The sequence below is a fragment of the Camarhynchus parvulus genome, chromosome 4A (genome assembly GCF_901933205.1).
Source record: "Camarhynchus parvulus chromosome 4A, STF_HiC, whole genome shotgun sequence".
Taxonomy (NCBI): Eukaryota; Metazoa; Chordata; class Aves; order Passeriformes; family Thraupidae; genus Camarhynchus; species Camarhynchus parvulus.
Genome location: NC_044600.1, coordinates 16,963,742 through 16,987,823, shown reverse-complemented (window position 1 = coordinate 16,987,823; position 24,082 = coordinate 16,963,742). Strand labels below are relative to the sequence as shown.

The 24,082-nt window shown below is 45.7% G+C and overlaps 2 protein-coding genes across 2 annotated transcripts in view; both read left to right on the top strand.

Moving 5' to 3' along the window:
- The window catches only part of ATP7A (ATPase copper transporting alpha), a 31,973-nt gene extending 27,339 nt beyond the window's left edge, over positions 1-4,634 (top strand). The window contains exons 22-23 of the mRNA XM_030967520.1: positions 131-233; positions 1,644-4,634. Coding sequence (XP_030823380.1) covers positions 131-233; positions 1,644-1,920 — 380 coding nt within the window. The 3' untranslated portion in view covers positions 1,921-4,634. The remainder of the gene's footprint in view (positions 1-130; positions 234-1,643) is intronic.
- Positions 4,635-10,682: 6,048 nt separating this feature from the next.
- Positions 10,683-22,422, top strand: PGK1 (phosphoglycerate kinase 1). The gene is made up of 11 exons (XM_030967540.1): positions 10,683-10,852; positions 13,323-13,373; positions 14,233-14,388; positions 14,509-14,653; positions 16,694-16,797; positions 17,501-17,620; positions 18,227-18,341; positions 18,627-18,806; positions 19,347-19,524; positions 19,704-19,802; positions 21,952-22,422. The coding sequence occupies exons 1-11, from the start codon at positions 10,788-10,790 to the stop codon at positions 21,990-21,992; spliced, it is 1,254 nt and encodes a 417-aa protein (XP_030823400.1). The 5' UTR covers positions 10,683-10,787; the 3' UTR covers positions 21,993-22,422.
- Positions 22,423-24,082: the final 1,660 nt, after the last annotated feature.

The window sequence follows — 24,082 nt, the reverse complement described above, 5'->3', positions numbered from 1 at the left end:
AAACTAAAATCCCATTTACTAACACATTAAAAAACAAGTATAACTGGACAGTCTGTGTGAAATTGTATCTATTAATATATGAATAATGCAGTGTTCCTGCTCTGAACTTACTGCTGATGTAATTTTCTAGGTGTCTTCCTGCCCATTGGTTTGGTTCTGCAGCCCTGGATGGGATCTGCAGCCATGGCTGCCTCCTCAGTCTCTGTTGTGCTTTCTTCTTTGTTCTTAAAGATGTGAGTAGGAACAGTCTTGTGGTTTGTAACTTGGATTTGAAGCTCAGGTCTTTCATTTGGAGAGACAGAAAATCAATGTGGGACTGTGAGAGATTTTGAAGGCTTTTGAAGAGCAGTTCACAAGTCTGTGTTAAGAAGACAGCAGTGTTTAGAAATGTAATTTCTAATGGGAAGAGATGTACAAACCAGAAGTGTTCAGAATGGGAAATTCCTTAATTATTGTATTTGTGGGGTGCCCCGTGGCAGGAAGGAATAATGAATCTGACTCCATATTCTTAGAAGGCTAATTTATTATTTTATGATACTATATTATATTAAAGAATACTGTACTAAACAATACAGAAAGTATACTTACAGAAGGCTAAAAAGATAATAATGAAAACTCGTGACTCTTTCCAGAGCCCCAACACAACTTGGCCCTGATTGTCAAATAATTCAAAATTGTCAATAAGTCAAAGCAATTCACATGAAACCAATGAAACAATCTCCAAACACGTGTGAGCACAACACAAGAGAAGCAAATGAAATGATAATTTGTTTTCCTCTTTCTCTGAGGCTTCTCAGCTTCCCAGGAGAAAATCCTGGGCAAAGAGATTTTTCAGAAAATATGACTGTGACACTTAATGGCCTTTGTGTGTTTGTGAGAGATCTTGTTGGTCAAATTATATATGCCTCTGACTTGTGCATAATCAGTTCATATTTCAGTGTAGTTCAGCTTCAGAGGTATTGATATATTATTGGAATAATTACCAATATAGCCAGATGGGATGTGCCTGAGCTTGTCTGATCCTTGCTGCTTGACCAAACAGCAGCACTGTGGTGTTTCACCCCAGAGACACCCTTGGCTAGCTGGATGTGTGGTGTTTCACCCCAGAGACACTTTTGGCTAGCTGGATGTGTGGTGTTTCACCCCAGAGACACCCTTGGCTAGCTGGATGCTGCAGCTGAGCACATGGAGACAATTCCAGGCATGCAGGAGCTCAGGTTTACATCTGGTGGAGAAGGCTTTAAGGTGATGGTGAAGGAAAGGAGTCGGTTCTGATGGAGGGTTTGGATCCAGAGCTTTATTCTGGCCCACAGGCCTCTGAATGCAGCAATAGCTCCAACAGAACTCCCTGACTGTGTGGTTGCTGTTCCTTTGAACCCCGGGGAGAGGGGGAGGGAAGGGGTAGGGATCCCACCAACCAGGTACATCTTAAGGGACAAAGGACACCTGGATGGCCCAGTGTCCCTCCAGGGGTAGGGCATCTTTTGAATTCTGCCAAACACTTGAGGCCCTTCTGGAATGCCAGGACGGACAGACAGGCAGGGGGCAAGGGAGGGGAAAGGAGAGGTGACTGACACACCTGGCAGGGAATTATCAGGGAGGGATCCGAATGCAGCAATATATTTTGGTTTTTCCTTCCCTAGGTACCAGAAGCCGAGCTCTGAGAAGCTGGAGTTCCGTGCCCGTGGCCAGCTGAGGCACAAGAGCCCGTCAGAGATCAGCGTGCACGTGGGGATCGAGGAGAGCGGGGCTGGCTCCCCCAAGCTGAGCCTGATGGATCGAATCATCACCTACAGCAGGGCCTCCATCAACTCCCTGCTCTCAGACAAGCGCTCTGTGAACAGCATCGTCCTCAGCGAGCCAGACAAGCACTCGCTGCTGGTGGGGGACTTTGGGGAAGATGATGACACAGCCTTATGAAAGACTCGCTCCTCCCACCCCACTGAGGCAAAACAAAAATACCCTGAAGCAAAAAACACAACCAAAACAGCTCTCGTGAGGTCTGTGCATGTCCTGATCCTTGTGGAGGTCTTCTGGATGCATTTCTTCTCAGTGTAGAGGTAGTTTTTGCAGTGACTTTCCAGAGTCTTTTGTGGTTTTTAATCTAGACTTACCAAAAATATCTGGTGCAGGGCTGTTGATGCTCACAAACAGGGCTGTGTTCCCATTCCATGGAGCTTGCAGTATAGCATTTATTTTGGCAAATTGTCAAAATACAATTAAGGAAACTAAGAAAGCAGAAACTGATTTCCCAGCCTTATACCAGGCTATTTTATGCATAGTGGAGTTCAGTACTGTGTGAAAAAATTGTGAATTTGCATCTGCAAAATCCTGAAGGTTCTGTTTGCAGAGAGATGTGCCTTACTTCAGAACCCTCTCACTCCCACAGCCTGCCTTCTGCCAGAAATGGGTCCTCTCAAATGCCTCTTCTTGTTGTCAACATCTGGTTCCAGCTTTTCACACTCCAGGCTTCAAATCATCTCCATGGGATCCAGATTCCTGTGTGGCAGCAAACAGGGAGGTTTGGGGCCATCCCCACACTGAGCTCTGCACGTCCTGCCCTCTGACTCTCTGCCTTCATGAAGGTTTGGGGTTGGGAGGTTTGCTCATTCCCAGCCTCTCCTAAGCCAAAAACTCCTGCAACACCTGAATGCAATATCAGTGTGAGGTGGTTTTAGTCAAAGTGTTCAGCTTTAGGAAGGAGCAGTGCTCACCACCAGGATCTACTGGCACTACTCCAATGAACCAGGGGAGTTTGTCACAGACTGCCTTTAAAGTCTTTACAGTTCAGGCTTTGCTTGTGAAGTGTCTGTATTCCAGGAATGGCCCAGCATCACTGCATTGGTTGATCCAAACCCCCTCTGCTTGTTCTGTGCAGATCCAGGCATTGTGAATTCAGACAGTTGTCATTTGTTGCTGAACTGCAATATCAAAATGCAGCTCTTGATCATTAAATTATTGATATCAAAAATATCCTCAGTGAGAAAGAGAGGCTCATCAGCAGTGGCTGTTACCTGTTTGTTACTCACTGAACCTTGCTGTCCCCACCCTCTGCTGAGGCAGTCATTGGTAGGAATTGCTGGGTTCAATAATGTTGAATTTCATAATGAAGTGCAGTCCATGATGTGAATGTGTACCAGTTGTGCTTATAGAGAAGAAATACTCAGTTTGATGAAGACAAAGAGATTCTCTTTAATGTTCTGCTTTTTAACTCAAAGCCTGATGTCAGGGCATAGATTGTGTATGTAAAAAGTCCTGAGTAAACAGCTCTTGCATTTTATCTGAGAACCACCAGAAAAATCCTGTTGTGTGAGAGCAGAAGAGCTGTGCTGGGGGATGTGTTGTGAGGAAATCAGGGTACCTGTATTGCAGTGAGGGGAGCAGTATCATGTGCTGCTGGTTCAAGAAAAAAAAAACTTTTGTAGCAGGATTTGGGTTCTTTATATCTCTACGTGAGTACAGAGTATTTTTATAAATTGGATTACACTTGTACGTAATATGTGGTGTTGTTACATGCTGAGATCTATCACTGCACAGCCATTCCATGAGGTTTTGTTCTCAGTTTGCAGCAGCAGAACTGTTTTTACAAAGCAGATCCTTACCCAAAGCTGTTTGATCGTGTGAGGATGGGTTTTAGCGCTTCACAATCATGCAAAAATTTCAGTTGTCCTGTTTATCCACTCTCCTTCTCTGTGTTCCTGGCATGGCTGTGCAGGTGCAAGGGAGGTATTTCCATATTTCTGTCTGTGCTGTGCGTGGTCTCGGCCACTCCTTCAGGTGGGAGTTTCAGTGCTGGCTGGGGAGTGGATGGCTTGGAAATGCCACATTCACCTCCCACTGAATTACCCACAGGGACGTAATTCAGGGTTGAATTCCTGGTTAGTAAATAAAGCAGCATTAAGAACTTGTTCAACAATTTCCAGGTATATTTTTAGAGCACTTTCCTTTCATTGTCCAAATGCTGTGTAGGTTGAATGTTTACAGTTTTACCTCCAACTTTTTTCCAACACAGGTGTTTTTTCTAGGCTTTATCATTTTCTGTGAAACTCAGTGTTTAATCCAGGTACAGCAAAATAAGGCTCTTTTTCCAAACCAGGACACTTAAAGAGGTGCAGGATGATTATCAGGCAGTAAGGAACAGCAGCTGCTGGCTGGGAGGGATGTGAGAGCAGCTTGTAGGGACAGCCAGAGGATCAGGCTCTGGGGAGAGGAGATAACTGAGCCCAAGGCAGGGTGAGGGCCAGGTGGTTGTGATAAACTCAGATTTTTTGAAAGCAGGTTCTCTGTCCAGCACTCCCCAAGGGTGAGGTAATGACTTCTAGGATGCTTATCTTGAGATTAAAATATTACAAAAGGTGCTTTACGTTGAAGAACCAAAATCCCTTTCTGTTTGAATGTACAGTGCAAGTGGAATCATGTGTGGGAGCTCAGTGTTTTCCCAAATGTAAATGTTTTAATGTGTAAATAGGTTGCTTCTGTTGGAGACAGTTTGGATTCAGAAATTTAAACTATCACGTGGAAACACTCAGTTACAAACAATATTGTATTACTCCTTTGTCTATTTTATTGTTTTCCGTGTCTAGCTATTTATAAACCTGTGCTCTATTTAATAAAAAAATACATGTGCTCCAGGCTTTAAAAGTTACTCTTTGAATCTTACCAAATTTACTTTTAAAAGACTTTAAAACACTTGAAATTTTATACAAAAAAAAAAAAATGAAGTTGCCAGAACACAATGTAAGCAAGAACACACTTTTATTTATTCAAAACTATGCTTATTTTTTGCTTAGAACTTCCAACAAAATGTTTTAAACTGGAAAACTTTTGTTATTCAGTTTTAGGGATGAAGAATGGAGAAATGAATGCTGTTTGGAATGTTCATGTAGGGCTGTTACAGTTCTTTGCATCTCAGAACATGTTTTCTCATGTTTCCTATTCTTTTAAGACTGTGCCTCCATCATTCTAATGGCAATTATAAACTCTGTAATAAAAATGTAGCATCCAAAGCCTGGTTTAAAGCATGTTCTTTCATCTCCTTTAAATATCTATAACTGTCTCAGCAAAAGGCCAAGGATTGGTGTTTAGGTGTAGTTCCAGCTCTGCTAAACACAGTCTTGAGCAAACACTGAGCCTGTAGAGCTGGGGGCAAGTGGGGCTGGTGAAAGTTGGGAAATTGTGGAATAATCTCGTGTAGGAGCATCCCTGTGTTAGCAAATGGGGGAAGAGCAGAGGCTGCTGGAGCTCACACAGAGCCTGTCCCAGCAGAGCCCAGGACTGAGGTTTGTAACATCTCCAACCCTTTGGGCAGGAGTTGCCAGGGGTCACTCACCCTTACAGTAAAAAAGGAGTTTCTTGTGTTAGGATGAAATTTCCCCTGTTTTGGTTTGTGCCAATTAACCCTTGTTCTGTCACTGGTTTTACTGAGCAAGTCCAGTTCAAGTTGTATCCAAGTGTTTCCAGGATGAAGAATTTTGCTTCTCCTTAAGATCCAACCCTGTAATTTCATCCTCTTAGACTGTCTCAGGCCTAGTATGCCCCATCAGGTGTGGAAACCCACAATTTTAGCACTGGTTTGGAAAATGCAGGTTTGTTGCACAAAAATAGTAACCAAAATACTTGGAACTATTTAATTTTGGCCTTGAGTTATTTTGAGTTAAGGCAGTGTGTGAACCTACTCGTTTCAAATGGAACTTTTGTTTTAGCCCTGACTGAATTAAAAATAAAGAAATAAAAACTTCATGAAGTAGCCATGAGGCCCCAAATCCTATGGACTAAGCTGTGATACAAAAATCTGCATTTGTCTGGGCAACACCCTTCACTGTGATTCAAGAAACACCAGCTTTAATATAGAACTAAAACTTGTTAAGACTCTCCTGGAATTTAAAATGTCTCTCCTTTCCTGAAACCTGATAAGTCAGTGATGTTTCCTAAGTGAAACCATGACTTGTCCCAGAGTAAATTCTGTTACAAGCCCCTGATTTCAGTTTTTCTTGAGCTCAGTTTGGTAGAGCCTCACCTCCCTTGGTGGCAGTGAGCACATGTGAAGGGTGAGCAGAGCTCTTTCATTCCATAGCACTGTTTTGTTAAAAATGGGTAAATCATGTCATCAAATTGAGGTTCATTCTACATGGTAAAAGTCAGTGGAACAAATACCACCTTTAAGGGCTCTGATAGAAAACTATACTGTAGGTAATGGTAGGATTCATGTTCATTTAAAACTGCCTTTGGCACTAGAGAGACAGCAATGCTGTGTTCCTGCAGCCTGCCACAGCCAGGGTTAACATTGGAGCCTCTGCTGCCTCAAACATCACCTTTGCAGGCTTCATGGAATCCATTTTCCCAGAGTGCAGTTCCTGCATGGATTTTTGAACTGCTCCTTAGAGGTTTTCAGTTCAGGGTGGCTACATCATCTTTTAAGATGCTCTTTCTTTCTTTCTTTCTTTTTTTTTTTTTTTTTTTTAGTAACATTTTTAGTCCACATCTCTGCAGAGCAGTATGACAAGCCCTTAAGGTCAGACTCTGATTCCAAATTCAGCATCTGCCTTGACAGCAGAGCTGTGTTATGGGCAATGTGAGGGGTTTTTTTCTTCCAGTTGAGTGGACAATTTAAGTAGTAGCTGTGAATTTGTACCATGTCTGCTTGGTCATGAAGGAAAACTGCTGATCAGGTAAGATTGGCTTGTCTATATCCCATTAAACACATCTCTAAAATAAATTTTTAAGGAGAATTGGAGAGCTGTACACACGCACACAAACTCAGGTGCAGGAAGAAGAGACACAGAGGATTCTTCAGCATTTTTTTAATTAACCCCTCATTCAATTTCATGCATGGACAGCCTGAAGCCTTTGTCCCTGCAGGTGTTGGGAGTGATATTTGCAGGCATTGGCCAGGTGAGGGAGCAGCCAGGAGATGTCTGCCCGTATTCTCTGAGCACTGTGCCTGTTTTTCAGGCAGCTTTTCCAGATTGGGTGCTCTTTTATCTTTCCTACACGATCCCTGTGCTGGGATATTGACCATCTCCCCCTGCAAGGAGATCAGGGCACTCAGACCTTGTGCTGCAGCCTGTTTTTAAGCGGAGGTTTAAAAGCAGTGGGTGGTTCCAAAAGCAGGAAGTTTCTGCAGCCTGGGTCACGGGACACGGATGGAGATGCAGATTATTGGTCTCACAAACACACCCCAGTGCACCAGAGCCTTTGGTCTGCTTAAACTTGCCCAGTCCTGTTCCTGTTGGATAAATGAAGCAGGATCACGCAGGAGAGGGATGTGCAAGTCTAAAGTACAGCTGCTGCTTCATGTTCCTAGAAATGACTTCCTAGGATGGTCACAGGTCTAATCCCAGCTCCTTGGGTTTGTCATTACCAGCCCTTTGCCCTCCTGGCTTTGCTGCACTGGTTAACTTAAAAGTGCGGGGGTTGAACTGTTTGCATGGGCTTTTTTTCTTTAAATATTTGCAGTATATTCTAAGTATTTCACAACAGGAGGGAAGGACAGAGAGGTGACTCAAGCATGGAAGTGAGCTTTGAACGTGTGTCTGTGTATCTTCCCCATTCTTTGTAACTCCTTTTACAAATTCTCATGCCTGGGCCATTTCCCATCTGTAATTGTGTTCTGCCACCTCAAGTTCTCATTGACATCCTCCCTATTTCTCTATCTCATGTTCTTCACACAAAAAAAAAAAAGGAGAAAAAGCAAACAAGGATAAAACCAGACAACACTGAGTGAGCTGCACTTCTGCCAGAACAATGATCTTTGTAAGTGCACCAAGATTGCTCCAGGCCTCTTATCCAACACTCTCCTAACCTATGGGATATAGTGGAGTTGGTCCTGTGGAGTAGAGTCCTCTTGGTCATTTTTATTTATGGCTTGCTTGGTCCTTTCTTGCTGAATATCTTATCTTACCTGGGGACTCACCAGTGTCCTGCTGTCTGTCCCTTGTCCCTCAGCTGTGGCACACGGCTGTCCCAAAACACAGGATACTGTGTTTGTGCCACCACACACTGAGACACCCCTGCTTCACACATTTTTACCCCTAGGAGGTGACAGGAGAGCTTTTGAAATGAAAGCCTTGTCCTAATGAATGAACCCATTTCCCAGGGAAGGCAGAGTTGTGGGCTGCAGCTGGGAAGAGCTTTCCTTTCTGAGTCAGCATTGAGGAATTTAACCTTTGCCTTCAGAGAAAGCAGCACAGCATGAAGTAGTACAGGAAGAAAGAAAGGGATTCATTTCAGACCAGTTAAATAGTTACAGCTCCTGTGGATCCAGAGAAGCCCTCCCTTGTCTCCTCACTGAAGTGCTTCTAAGGTTTGTTCACCTGCTGTCACTTGTGCTTCTGGCTTGGATTGGAAGCCAGCTGTGGCCAGCTGTGCTTTGAGCAGGGGATCCCAGCTCCTGAGGGGAGGCTGGGTCCAGGACCACTTTAGGGTTTGACTCTCAGGCCTTGGTGAAGGCTGGGTTCACAGTGACACTTCCAGATGTCCCTGCTCACAGGGGACACTGTGATCACTGTCCACAGGCTCTGGATTACAAGGACCCACCTGGTGACTGCAAGGTTGGGTCTGATTTGCTATGTCACAGGAGGGACCCCTGGGTACCCCCCAGATTTAATCTGCAGTCAACGTTGAGACCATTACTGCACCTAATTTAATTTGAACCTCGATTGTAGATTTACAGCAATATGAGATAAACTACAGTGGCACACACTGACAAACTCCTCTATCCTAATTGGTGACCACCTCACAGGAGATTTCATGTCACCCTCAGTTTGTTCCCACCTGTGTATTTCAGGGTTTATTGCTGTTGGGACCAACACCTTTAACATGTCTGGGAGGCCCATGCAGGCTTTCCTGAGTCTTGCAGCAGGAGACTCCCACCCTTCTGCCTCAGGCTGGGTGTTTTCACCCATGTGTGAGCAGTGCACTAGTCTGGCTCTCTAGGTACCTTTGTGTTTCATTTCTTGTCAGTGCATGCTCATTTGAATCAGAGAATCTTTTAGATTGGAAAAGACCTCTGACACCACTGGATCTGATCTTTGACCGATCACCACCCTATCAATGAGAGCAGAGCACTGAGTGCCACATCCAGTCCTTCCTTGAACACCTCCAGGGATGGTGACTCTACACCTCCCTGGGCAGCTCATTGCAATGTTTAACAACCTTTCCATGAGAAATTCTTCCTGATGTCCAACCTGACCGTCCCATGGCACAACTGGAGGCTGTTCCCTCTCCTCCTGTCCCTGTTCCCTGGGAGCACAGCCCGACCCCCCTGGCTGTCCCCTCCTGTCAGGAGCTGTGCAGAGCCACAAGGTCCCCACTGATCCCCCTTTTCTCCAGGCTGAGCCCCTTCCCAGCTCCCTCAGCTGGTCCTCATAGGACTGACTCTTCAGACCCTTCCCCAGTTCTGCTGCCCTTCTCTTGACTCCCTCCAGCACCATCCTGTCAGCAGAGAACTGATTTTGTCACCACCACTTTCTCAGCGGTATCTGTACATTTTTGTGAGCGTGGCAAAAAAATAACCCTGTCAGCAACAGAAGGGCCTATCCTATGGGTAAAACACAAAAGACCATGAGCTCCTTTTTCACCCAGTACAGTGCATTGCACTGTGCTGTTGTCACCCAATGCACAGCCCAGTGCACTGTGTTAGAGGCTGCACGTGTGTTGGGGCAGGTGATTTTGGGCTGCGCCCAGAACCTGCTGTGAAGGCATGGAGTGACAGCACAGGGAATGGCTGTGACTTGGCAGAGGGCAGGGTTAGGATTGCCTCCAGCTCTGGGGTCCCTGCACAGGAAGGACACAGAGCAAGTCCAGAGGAGGCTCCAAGATGATCAGAGGGATGGAATACTACTCCTATGAGGAAAGGTTGAGAGAACTGAGATTGTTCAGCCTGGAAAAATGAAGGTTTTGTGGCCTTGCAGTACCTGAAGGGAACCTACTAGAAAGAGGGAGAAAGACTATTGACAAGGGTCTGGAGTGACAGGACAAGGGGGAATGGACTCAAACTGAGAGAGTAGGTTGAGATTAGGTTTTAGGAAAAAAAATCTTCCCTGTGAGGGTGGTGAGGCCCTGGCACAGGTTGCCAGAGCAGCTGTGGCTGCCCCTGGATCCCTGGGAGTGCCCAAGGCTGGGTTGGACAGGGCTTGGAGCAGCCTGGAATAGCGGAAGGTGTCCCTGCCCACGGCAGGGGGTGGAACGAAATTATATTTAAGGTCCCTCCCAACCCAAACCACTCCGTGATTCTACTAAACGATGCTGCTGCAAGGTGTATCCCTTCAAAGAGTTGTTTTGTCCCCACTTGTCTTGAGAAGTATTTATGTAGGTCACTTAAAAATATCCCGGGTTTTGTCTCGTCCTTTACAGTGGACGCATGGCCTGCCCCAGGCCTATGGCTCAGCCGTGAAGTGCCTGCCCTTCATCTGAAGGATTCCCACCAGCCGACACACGTTTAGACACCATTTATGGGTGATTTTCCTTCAGATAAGGTGCGGAACCGTTAATTTGGTGCTCCGGGAGAGGACCCCGGACTCTCCCGGCACCCTCAGGGAGCGGCGGCTGCGTGTGGGACGTGACCGGGGCTGGCGCCGCAGCCCCGCCCCCGAAAGGAGGGATGTCCTCTGCCGGACAGGAGGCTTGACCAATAGAAATGCAGAGAGGACAGCACGGACCAATCGCTGACGGGGGGTGGGGCCAGACGCGCTGGGTGGTGGCGGCGCGGGCGGCGCTGCGGCAGAACGCGGAGGCGGCGGAGCCGAGCGGGTTTTGTGGGAGTGGAGTGATTGGGGCCGGCAGCAAACATGTCTCTCTCCAACAAACTTACCCTGGACAAGGTGGACGTGAAGGGCAAGCGCGTCGTCATGAGGTGAGGCGTTGCGGGGGGAATGTGCGTCGCCTGAGGCCCGCCCTGCTCGATGCTCCACGCTGGGGCCGGACCGGTGCCCCCCGGTAGCAGCCCCTTGGCCGAACCGGGCGCGTGTCGATTTGTGCGGTTTTAATTTCAATTTTGTCGCTCACTCGGTGTTGGAAAGGCTCCTGCATCATCGTGGAGCCGGCCCGGCTCCCCTGCGGGTACATGGTGGCCGGGCAGGGTGTAAATCCCGGCCCGGCTCCGCCGCCCTGGATCGCCCCGCTCGCTCGCACGTGTGTCGGCCACAGGAGGCTGCAGGGCAAATCCAGCCAGCCTGCCGTGCTTTTATTCCAGAGAGCTACCCCAAACCTCGCTTATTTCCCAGTAATTTTTTTCTTTAATGCAAATTCAAAAAGCATTGCAATAAAAAAGTGAAGATACGGCTCTGCTCAGCTGTCCAAATACCAGTAATAATTAATTTCTTAGCAGGAATCGAACCATAGAATCACAGAATGGCTTGGGTTGGGAGGGACCTAAAGCCCATCTCTTTCCATCCCCATGCCAAGGGCAAGAACACCTTTTGCTAGAAAGGTTGCTCCAAACCTCTTCTAGCCTGGCCTTGGACACTTCCAGGGGTGGGGTGTCACCGCAGTTTTTTTCAGCACATCCTGGTCTGAAACCCTAAAATAGGCAGTCATTGCTTATTTATAAAGCATCAGTGTCTGAACGCCTCATGTTAAAATTATTGCTAAGTCCTGGGAGATAAGGGCACGAATTTACATCGTGATATGTCCTGCTCGAAATACTTTAATTATGGGGTAGTTTGTTCAAGGTCACTATAACGTGGTTACTGTGTGTGTGTTATCTGCTCTGTGCGTAGGCAGGGATAGCAAAAATATAGCTGCTCTTATTCGCAGTCTGACAGACAACTTGCTCTTTTTACCCCTTGTCTCTTCAACCTTGTTTTGAACTAGTTCCCTGATTTTATTATCAGAAACCAGCCCATGTAGCAAGTACTGAAGAAGCTTGCTCCGGATTTCCGCGCACTTTCTAAGTCTGGTACAACAAAAGATCTCTCTAGAACTCTGTACCTGACTATTTTTTTGGCCATCTGACTGGTTTTTTTCCATTTCTGAGTCATGTTACAGAGAGCAGCCGTGCATTGGCAAGCGATGGGCTGAGTTTGCCCGCTCAAAATCTCCGTTAATTAATGCTAATTAATTAATTTTGCTGTTCCGCGAGGGGCTACCCAAACACAGCAGGTGAGCTGCCAGGCTCCGTGTCTCCTGAAACGAGTCACCACGTGCTCTCAGTAGTACTAAAATCGATACCTCTTCTTTTTCTCCTCGTGTTCATGGTAATTTTGGCGTACTCACATCCTGCTTAGCTTCGGGTCCTAGTGCCGAAGCTTCAGGAAAAGTTGAGAATGGGGAGGAGAGAGGGCTCAGGGGAGCTCAGATTTCAATGGTCTGCAGGGGGCAAGAAGGCTGAGCTGGACCTTTCTTTTGTAGTTTTGATGGCTCTGTAAAGCAAACTATCCTTTTATTCTCTCCTTTTAGGATAATGGTGCTTTTCTTTGCCCCTTCTAGAACTCGACCACTGTGCTGTGGGGCTGCCAGTTCAATTTCTTTCTGCTCAGCTACTCCTGTTTTGCTGGCAGCTTTTGTCTTTTCTTCCCGTTTATTTCACGTGCTGAGTGGGCTGCAGGGGGATTCATTCACGCAGCTTGCTGAACGCGATGTTTTTAATGTATAGAAAGATGAAGGATGCACGCTCTGCTCTCTGCTCCAGCCATGGGTGTTCCCTCCCGTGGCTCTGTGAGCAATTTCTGCCTCCGCGGTTACGCAATGCTGCTTCCTGCACATGGGCACGAGGGATGCCAGGAGAACGGGCCCTGAAACTCCTCCCTGCCAGCGCTGCAGCTGGCACGGCTCAGGAAGTCACCTCAAGATCCAAGTCAGGTCTTCCAGGGAGAATGTGATAAGCCACAGCAGGGAGATTAGAGCTGCAGAGGACAGAAGTTAAAGCTTCCTTGAACTGCCTGCTGGCCACAGTAGTCCAGCCAAGTATTTCTGAAGCCTCATTTGAGGACACAAGGTCACTAGTCGTAGTTAATTTTCTTTCCTTTGGATGTTCCTCATTGAGATCTGAAATCATATTGTTTAAAAATGAAAAGTTGTGTCTGGGTTTATTTCCTGCTCAGCATTACTGCTGCTCTGGTCCTGAGCATTAGGATGTGTTGGTGACCCAGGTTTCCTGAGTTATTCTAGCAGTAGTTTTTCTCCATTTGTGGTGTTATCACAAGCAGAAATGGCTGATAACACGTTGATTTCAGAACAGAACTTGTCGACAGGGCAGAGGTGAACATCTAACTCTAGCCAACACCTTTACTGGCAGGTTCCCTCACTCATATGTTGAATATTAATTAAATAAGTACTAAAAAAAATCTGTTGAATATTAAATTTTGTTTCTGATTTTTTTTTAGGGTTGACTTCAATGTTCCAATGAAGGATCACAAAATAACCAACAATCAGAGGTGAGCTGTAATTTCCATCCCAAATGGAGGCCCTAAAGTCTGCTGTGTCTCTGACTTCATCCCAGTACCTGGAACATTACCATGATTAAGCTGTCACTGCTCAAACCAGAATATTAAAGGTGTCAGAGAAAGTCTAACAATTTTTAATTAAACCCCCTGCAGTTGCTAGCAAACTACACTTAAATACAAGGCTGATACTTGCTGTGGAAAGCATATGGGAAAAAATCTCTTATTTTAGAGATTAAGTTAAACTTCTAAACTGGCTGTAGCCATTTCACAGCCACATCCCTTAGGCTGTGTGTGAAAGTTGTCTCTCTCACTATCCAGGAGTCTCTGTGCCTCCTGCTTACCCTGGGGCTGTGGTAACTTGTTGTCTTTGTTAGAATAATTGCTGCTGTGCAGCACACAAAACCCTGGAGTTTACAAACAGTGATGCCAGCTGTCTTGCCCTGCTGGTCTGCCACTTGCAGGAGGTGCCAGCTTTGCTCACCACAATGTTCTCACTGCTCACCATTTCTCTACTGGTGCAGGATCCCAGAGTAACCCAGGGAGCCTGGTACTGTTCAGGTGTGTCCTGGCATTTCTTAGCTGAGCAATCAGCAGAATTTAGATTACAAAATGCATTTTAATTCATGTCCTACATTGCTTGGAAGATAACAGTGAAATGCATGCAAACAGGCTGGGATGGAGAATTTTGTTGATGATTTCTTGAGGAATTGTTCTGTCCAGATCTTGTGCTCTGTCTCTTTTGTCATTTTTGAGGGACAGCTCCCAGGGCTCATGTGTAAGTGGTACTAATCTGCTTGCCTGGTAAACTCTAATTGAGTGCTTATTAATTAGCTGTTGTGTCCTGTTACAGAATCAAGGCAGCTGTTCCTACCATCAAGCACTGCTTGGACCATGGGGCCAAGTCCGTGGTTCTCATGAGCCACCTGGGTCGCCCGGATGGTGTCCCCATGCCTGACAAGTTCTCCCTGGCCCCAGTAGCTGTGGAGCTGAAGGCACTCCTGGGCAGGTAAAGTGGAAAAGCAGCCTGGTGTGCACCAGGCCCTCCCTGCCAGGGGACCTGGATGTTTTTCTTTCCACCAGGAAGCCACTGGTGAGGTTACAGTGTGTGTGTGTCTTGTGTTTGCAGGGAGGTGTTGTTCCTGAAGGATTGTGTTGGTGCTGAGGTGGAGAATGCCTGTGCCAATCCTGCTGCTGGCTCAGTCATCCTGCTGGAGAACCTCAGATTCCACGTTGAAGAGGAAGGCAAAGGCAAAGATGCTTCAGGGAACAAGGTGAAACTTCATGTGTGCCTGCTCTGGTCTTACCTGCTCTTTGGTGCAGATTGACAAGGAGCCAGCAGCCTCTCTAACACACTGATTGTGAACCTGCTCTTAACAGGATGTCAGAGATCTTTAGTTCAGTGTGTCCCACTGTTGTGCAAAAGCTTTGAGTGGAATACAGTGAATTTCCAAGATGAAACAGCTAAAGTGAAAGGCTATATATGACTCTGTCAAAAAAGGAGAAAAAAACAAAATAGAGCTGTGCAAGAAACTGCTGCTTATTACACTTCAGTATTGGGTGTCTAAAATGAAAACCAATTTGGAGACAGTTTGTTGCCACCAGGCCCATAAGAATGATGCTTCCTTTTTGGGTTACATGGCTAATATTTCTGCAGCACAGGGATTATCAAACCCTCTAAGCCTGTCTGCTCTTCAGAGCAGTTCTCTAGAACCAGGCTGCCTTGCACCTCTGACATTTTGCTGAAGGTCAGCAGAGTGCTTGCTCCAGACAGCTGCTTTTCTTAGCGATGGTGACCCCGCTGGCTTACAGAGATCCAGTGCTTGGAGGGAATGCTGACAGGGAGTGCTGCCCTTTATGGGCTGACACAGGACTCCTGCAGCTTAGGAACACAGCACAGAGTTGGTGAGCCTGTGCAGATGGCAGGGGGAATTTGAGCAAATCTGGAATTATTCACTGCAAGACCTGTGTGTCACTGCAGGTATAGTGGCAGGGAGAAGAGTGGGGCAAGAATTTCATTTTCTCTGGGAGGCAGTCCCTTGGTTTTGTGTGTTTCTGTAATTCCTAGGTGATTTAGCTGGGTGTGTGCATATGGAAGCACACACTGCACTGAGCACGTCAGGGGAGAGGTGCCAGTGTCAGAGCTGCCTCTCCTAACAGCTAAAATCAGTGCTGTGGAAACAGTGATGCAGTACAGGATTGCAGGTTGCTGACTGCTGCTTAAACTGTGCTTTTCCAAAGTAAATGCAGTGGTGGTGGTTCCTTCTGTCAGAGCCTCTTGTGTTCTGCTCACAGATGGAACTGGTTCTAACTGCAGCACTTACTCTCTGTGCAGCCAGGCACTTTGCTGAGTGAGGGAGCAGTTGGCAGCATTGTTGCAGAATCTCTGTGGTCCCTTGCACTTGTCTCCTGCTCAGGCTCTGCTAAAAAGGGCCCCAAAGCTGTGCTGAACCCTGCTGCCATCTCTTGGAGTGCCTTCCTGCCATTGTCCCTGTGGTGTCACATCTGGTGCTGGCAGAGGCCTCCCTGGGGTGCTGAGCTGATGAGCAGAGCCCTTGGAGAGGGGCTGGCCTGACTCCATTCTGGGCTGTTTTCTGCACCGAGTGGCTGCCGGCTCCCCCTGAGCAGTCACCTGCTGCCCCAGTGGGCTCTGCTGTCTCTTCATGCTGGGAGGGAGAGCTGAACTGCATAAGCCATCCTGTGAGGATTTAGTAGGATGCTTGGAGGAGTCTTTTAAAAGAAATACACCTGTTCTTACCCACTACATACTACACATAGCTGCATTTCCAGTACTGGCTGCTTTCACTGTGGCCTGCTGTAGTGTGCAGGCCTTTTATCAGACTGTTCGTTGGTTAATCCTCAATGCAGTTGCTAAGTCAGTCCTTTAGGAGCTCAACCTTTTACTTGTGTCTCTTGGAGATTGTGCTTGCTTTGTTCAGTGAGTGAGCATGAGTTTGTTTAGCCTGATCTCTGCCTTGTCTCTCTACACCCTTCCTGTGCTACCTGTGTTCCCCACACAACACTGGAAATCTGTTGGAGAGGGACTGAAAGGTTTGTGGTGCTGCAGATCAGAAGTGTGAACAGTTTTCAGCAATAGCAGTCTAGGGGAGTTTAGGGTGGAATTTAAACCATTTAAACTTTTTCGTTGCTTTTGCTGGACTGGGAAAAAGCAAATGAAAACAGTGACCCGCTGGATGAACTGATGAGTTCCTCAAACTGATCTTTGCTTTGGGTTTCAGTCAAATAGCTGACTTTGAGCTCAGATTCAGAGTCAAAGTCTCAGGGTACAGACTTGTCCTTCTTTCTCTTTTTAGATCAAGGCTGAGCCTGCAAAAGTGGAGGCTTTCAGAGCCTCTCTTTCCAAACTGGGAGATGTCTATGTCAACGATGCTTTTGGCACTGCACACCGAGCTCACAGGTGGGTACCTGTTTCCCTTCTCCAGGCAGAACTGTAGAACAATATCTGCTATGGAAGCCCATCAAATACTGCCCCCAAGGAGTTCTAACTTCCTTTTGGGCTACCCCACTATCATTGTGCTGTGTTTGTTCCTCAGTAGTGGATTTACTGGAGGTAGTTGTCATCAGTGTATGCTCTTTCAGGTTTGTCTCTTGAAACAAGATCTTTAGACTTGAATTGGCTTTTTTTAGACTTTGAAGATGTAACAGTTACTTGCTTAGGGCTTGTGTAAATTGTCCTGCAATCACAACAGCCTTCTTTTCCAAAAGATAATTTGCTCCAGAGTTATTATTTCATGGAGTGTGTTTAGATATGTATACTTGCAAACTGCAGTGATCCTCTTGGAAGAAGAAATCCCTGCTCTTGGCTATTCTTATTTGTCCTCTGGTTTGTTGGATCGCTTAGTTGAGATGATAAATGTCTTGCAGACCAATATTTCTGTGAAAAACCAATGTCAGAAGTGAAGCACGCATAGCTCTCTTACCAAACTAGGAAAACAAAGCCCCTGTGTGTGTTTTCATGCAGGTGGTAGCTGTTCTCATTGCTGCAGCTGACTAAAGGGTTGGCTTTGTAATGCTCTGAGACATGGGCGTGTTTCTACACCCCCATGTCTCGCGGAAAAAGGAAATTTTTCCTTTCCTCACTTTGTACTTTAATTCTGCAGCTCCATGGTAGGTGTCAATCTGCCTCAGAAGGCTGCTGGCTTCCTGATGAAGAAAGAACTGGATTATTTTGCCAAGGCCCTAGAGAGTCCAGAGAGACCCTTCTTGGCAATCCTTGGAGGGTAAGGCTCAAGAACATTGTGACTGTATTTCTCTAACTGCCCTAACAAATGACATGTTATTCAAGCAAGTGCTTTCCTTTCAAGTGTACCTGCAGTTAGATTTGTAGCTGACTCCTGAGATGTGGATTAGAGAGGAGCTAGCTGTTACATCTGCTCCTGTGATGATACAATCTGGCTGTTCATTGTCATTCCCCAAATCGACACAGTCCCCAGCAGTTTTTTGCCCAGATGAGCCAGGAGAGCAGTTAGAGCCATGAGGTGGCCCAGACATTGTCAGTGACCTTTTCCCCCAGTTCAGGGTACAGGAGTGCTCAGGCTCTGAACTCTGTAAATTGACATGACCTCTCATTATGCAACAGGTTCTGCTGGGCAGTCAGGGGAAATCAGGCTCTAAAGGGCTAAATGAGGTTTGTATTTAAATAGAAAAGAAGAAATGGAGGGCTGAATAATGCTCTAGTAAGTTGAATTTTAATACTGGCCTGCTAACTTGCAAAATTCTCTTTTTGTCCATTCCAAACAATTCTTGTTGGATCATTCTCTAGAACAGCCTTGACAAACCAAAGTAACAATATTCATTATTCGTTGTTTTTCCTTTTCTCTTTACAGAGCCAAAGTTCAGGATAAGATCCAGCTGATCAATAACATGCTGGATAAGGTCAATGAGATGATCATTGGTGGTGGAATGGCATTCACCTTCCTCAAAGTGCTCAACAACATGGAGGTATGAGGAGAACAATTCTGTGTCTGCTCCTAGTGGAGAATGTGGTCTGAATGCCCCTTACATGTTCTGGGACTGAGCACAGGCTCTCTTGGCTCTCTGCAAGAGTAGGGAGCACTGAGAAATTACTTGACAATCCCTTTGCAGAACTCAGATTGCTGCCACGTCTCTCCATGTCCTTCAAGAAAACAATATTTCCAGAATTGCTCTCTGAGCAGTTTGGGTGCTGATGTCATGACCAGAAGCTAAACAAACACCTCTCTTACTTTTCCCAAATGTTTTCTTTAGATTGGCAACTCTCTGTTTGATGAAGAGGGATCAAAAATTGTCAAGGACCTGATGGCCAAGGCAGAGAAGAACGGTGTGAAGATCACTCTGCCTGTTGACTTCATCACTGCTGACAAATTTGATGAGAATGCACAGACTGGGGAGGCCACAGTGGCTTCAGGCATTCCTGCTGGCTGGATGGTAGGTTTGAATGGGAAAGGGACTGACAGGGGGAGCAGTAAGGAATAGGGTGGGTAGGACACCTCTTAAAGGAGTAGAAAGAGTAATTGTGAGCCTTGGCAAATGTTCCTGAGGGCTGGCAAGCTGTGTGGAGTCTGTTGGCTTAATGAAATTGAAGCCCTGTTTGTTCTGAATTTTTAAGTCTAAAGTAGCTTCTGTGAGATTTGGATTAAAACAGCAAAATTCCTCTCCCAACATGCAGATCTGAATGCAGTAGAAATCCCTTTTATTTGACTAGAATTGAAGTAGGGTTGGCAAAGTTTTCTAACTAAGGCTTCAAGAATCTGACATTGATTTAAAATTGACTTACTGGAAGATTAAAAAGTGTTAGGAAGATAAATACCCCCCAGACTCCACCCTCCTGCAGCAGCTGCTGGCAAATCTGTCTGTGAATAGAGAGAAATTCTTGTTTCATGTCTGGGGTGAGGGGGAGGCTTCTGGCTGGGCATGGGTGATTTGAGCTGGGGGTCAGCAGTGAGTGACTTCTCTCACTTCCCTTAGGGCCTGGACTGTGGCCCTGAGAGTGTGAAGAAGTTTGTTGAAGTTGTGGGAAGGGCCAAGCAAATCGTGTGGAATGGTCCAGTGGGAGTCTTTGAGTGGGACAAGTTTGCCAAAGGAACCAAAGCCCTGATGGACAAAGTGGTAGAAGTGACTGGAAAAGGCTGCATCACCATTATTGGTAAGTAGTTGTGTTCTTCTGTTTCTAAATGCATGGAGAAAGCTTGTGATGGCCAGCAATGTGATAAAAATACTGGTCAAATTATTTTCCCCAAGTTCTCCTCTGTCCTTTAGCTTGGGCCTTCAGTTGTACAAAATCTGAATTTCTTGTGTGTCTCATGGATTCTGTTTGTGCTACAGGTGGTGGAGATACAGCTACTTGCTGTGCTAAGTGGAACACTGAGGATAAAGTCAGCCATGTCAGCACAGGAGGTGGAGCCAGCCTGGAGCTGCTAGAGGGTAAATCCTCTTTTATCTTCATTTGTTTGAGTAAATGTGGAGTTCTGGGTGCTTTGCCATTATCATTTATCAGGAAAGCACAACAACAGTGTCATGGTTTGACACTAACCTCTTTCACCAACCAAAACAAAAAAAACATTCCCCTAAAAGTTCCCTACTTTTAACCCCCTATCTTCTCAAAAACATATCCATGTCTTCAGTAACCACACCAAATACCAATATTCAAATCTCAACACTAATTAATTTAACCACAAACTCCCAAAAAACTCACTTCCTTATCAAATCAGGGCACAGAGGAATGTTTTTTCTGTGCCACCATGTGGAGTTAGTTACAGGTAGCTTTGGAGCTACAAGCTCCTCTTCTCCTGTTCTGTAGCCCTCACAGAGGAAGAGAGGAAGGAAAATGGAATATTCCTGCAGACAGCACAGCACGCTTCTCCCAGAAAGCGAAAATACTGGGATAGAAAACAAGAGTGGGCTGGATTTTATCACTGATCCCTCAGGACATGCCAACCAGCCTGTTGAAAATGCCCGGTTTCTGATAGGGAAGCCTCATCAGAACAGTCTGGAATTCTTGCCAGAAGTCTCTTCTTCCTGTTTGGAATTCCCTTGGTTTTGGGGAGCCCTCTAGTGCTCACCGAGAAACCTGCACGAGGGTGCTTGGAATTCAAAATGGTGAGGATTGAAGGGATTCTTGTAACGAGTTCCATTGTTCTCTAAACGACTTTTCATTTCCTCTGGTAATTTGCCGTTTCCCAGTGTGTGTAAATTATCCAATGCTGTCAGCTCCTCTGGAGAGGAGAAACTTCAATAAACTGCCTTGCAGCTGCTGTTTGCAGGAGTAAGATGGGAGACAGAGCTTTTGTTTCTGTTGCCTAGGGAGTGATGGGGAAGGGAAAGAATGCAGATGGCTCGAAGGAAACTCTGTGTATTCAAAAGCACAAACTTGTCTAAGTTTTGGCCCAAAATATGGGTTTGTGTGTGTGATCTTTTAAATGTAACGGAAGTCTGGCTAATTAGAAAAGCTTCTGAAGATCAAGAAAGGGGAAAAATCCCTGAAAACTCAGCAAACTAGTGAGTTGTGAACAGTGTTACAATTCAGTCCTGCTGCACAGCTTGAGCATTAGAAGGTTGTTTTTCTGAGGAAAGGCAAAACCAGAGTGCTGTCTGTTCATTATTAAAGTAGGACAAAAAGCTAAAAATGCTTTAGAGAATGTTGCACTTTATTCATCTAGGCCCTTGTACTCAAAGATGAGAATATTCTTTGATTCCATCAGTTGGAAAGAGACATGTAAATGTCTCAACCTGAGTGTTTTAGATATTTAAACACCTGAGACTCATAGGAGGCTTTTTCTCTTAATTAATTCTTAAAATTTCTACCACACTCCCCAGAATTCTATTTACATGCCACTACGGATTTTAAAAAGTATGCAGCAACTCCCTAAATCCAATCAAAAATCTGTTTGCCATCAAATTTAATGGAAGAGGATGTTGGGTGTTTGGATCTGGCCCTAGCAGAGACTTGGACAGAAATGTGCCATTGCTGTTAATTGAGGGTTGATGGCTGGGCTGTGTTAGGAATCTGTGCTGACATCTGAGTGCAGCTGTGCTCTGGGTGGATTCACTGTGTGGAGCAGGCCCGTGAAACCACCGTGGTCAACTGCAGCTATGATATTTTCTGAAAAATCCCTTTGCCAGGATTTTTCTCCTGAGAAGCCTCAGAGGAAAAGAAAAACAATAATTATCTGCTGCTGTGGAATGCAACAGGTGCATCTTTGATTGGACCATGTTGGTTGTTTCTAATTAATGGCCAATCAGTCAGCTGGCTCAGACTCTGAGAGTCATGAGCTTTTGTTATCATTCCTTTCTATTCCTTGCTAGCTTTCTGATGAAATCCTTTGTTCTATTCTTTTAGTATAGTTTTAATATAATATATATCATAAAATAATAAGCCTTCTGAAACATGGAAGAGATGAGGATCTGACTCTCTCTTCCTGAGACCCCTGTGAACACCACAGTCAACATGGAGCCAAACTCTTCATTTTCAACATCTAATTCCTGATTCACTTTTTAACATTACATCTCTTTGAATGTTGCAAAGTTGTTTGAGAGGTCCTTAACGCTGCTGCTGTGTTTTCTCTGCCCCCAGGTAAGGTTCTCCCTGGTGTGGATGCCTTGAGCAACGTGTAGAGAGCAGAGCCCCAGGCCCGGTCCCGTGCACAGCCCCTGAGATCCAGCACTTCAGCGCTTCCGTGTTCCAGCTCTGCCAGAGGCAGATCCCAGAATGTAAACCAGAACGGGACCTGGGAGCAGGAGGGAGCAGCAGAGAGCAGAGATTTTCCTGACTGCAGTTTACATGATGTGGGTTTGTCCACTGTTACCCCACTTGAATTAATGTAGTTGAAGCTGTTGTTGTGAATTTAGAGTGTATATATTTATATTTTGCCTTTTCAAAGAGATTAATCCCTGTTAGATGTATATCTCAGAAAGGAGTGCACTGTCCAGCTTCCACCCTAAAGGCATTTTCATCACTTGACACGGTTCAGAAACTAGAGGGGACTCCAGTTTTTTGGAGGTTGGTTGTAATAGCTGCTGAATAAACATATTTCAAATGCTCCCAGTTTGTACGTTGTCCTTATTTCAGATTATTGGAATGGTCTGCATTAAAATACCTTCTAGCATCTGGAATCTGAGCTATTTTTCCTATTTGCTCTAATTATAATATTTCTAAATCTCCTTTTTTGTTTGTCCAGTGGTTCTATAAGCACCCAGTCATCATCAAAGTGAACTTGGTTGGTAAGGAAGTAAATTGCCACAGATGTGCTGTTATGTTAAAACTTCAATGCCCCTCATAATAAAGTAAGATAAGTATGAATGTGCAAGTCAAGTAAGAAAAATTCAAGTTCAACTGCTTGTCATTTAGAGAACTTGCCTCACAGTGGGCAACTAATGTATTTAATACCAAGACAAGGGGAATTTTGAAGACTAAATGGTAACGAAGTCCCTGGCAAACAGAATTGCAATGGGCCTCTGTTCCAGTTTGTGGTCCTAAAAGCACTGAAAGTAGCATGGTAAAACTGCCCAGTTGGACACTGGGGTTTGTGTGGCTTCAGCACGTGGCAGAATTGCAGGAACTGTCAGTGGAGGCCCAGCAAGGTGCCTCCAGTGCCTGGAGCTGGATTTCCACGTGGGCTGCCCTGTGCTGGCTCCTGTGCTCACTGCAGGGCCCAAATGTGAGCACAAACCCAAACCTGGGCCTTGTCCAGCCTCAGCTTTGGGTTGTGGCAGCAGTCTCAGCTGTGCTCTGAGCAGAGGCCATGCTCCAGCTGAGCTGCTGCTGGATCTTCCTGCTGGATCCAGGAAAAGTGAGTGATGTGAGGCAGCCAGGGCCTGGTCTGATTCCCACTGAAATCCCAGTGGTGCTCCCAGGAGGTTCTGCACAGCACAAAGCATTAAGGATGGACCATGGTGGAAATCCCTGAGGTAAGCAACAGGTCACAACACAAATTCTGCTTTTCTGTTCATTCCTATATATGAAATGCTACCAACACAAAATGAAAGTATGTGTTAGAACACAGACACTCTGCCAAATTTTACGTGGTTGTGAGGGCGTGTGAATTAAAACCTAATAATGCTGAAGAGTGATAAAGCTGCTATGAAATGTATAGCTGTTACAGTTTAAAGCTAAAAGTGACTATTGCAAAGGAAGTAGAAATAATGCAAATTACTGCAGCGCTGTGGTCTCCTTCTCCTCTTCCTCCCCTCCTTTGTAACTCTCCCAAGCATTGTCTGATGGCACATGAATGATGCACATTTTTGCTGTGCTGTGCTCATGTTTTCCAGGCAGGGGTGCAGACCTCCGACAGCTGCAGGAACGAGGCAAAGAAAGGAGGGGGCTTGTCAGCCACAAAAAGAGCATGGATTTTGGAAATCCAGTACTACAAAAACAAACATTCCACCATGTCTTGTAACGGATCCTCGTTGTCTGGCTCTGCCAAACAAGACCTCGTGACAGCACAGCCCGTTTTTGTGTCACTCTTGTGCTCCTGTGCTGCTGGACTCCCATGGAGCAATAACAGACTTTTCCCCCAGCCCTCCTTTCTGGGTGTTTACAGTAGAAGGTTGGTGTGTGGCCACTACCTCTGCTGGCTTTTTCCTCTCTCCATCAAAAGCAGCAAAACAAAGCTATCTGTAATTAAATACAGCAAGCAGTAATAATGCTCTGTACACACAGATGTCTCTGCTTAAAAACCATTTTTCCACCTGAATTTGGATGCTTC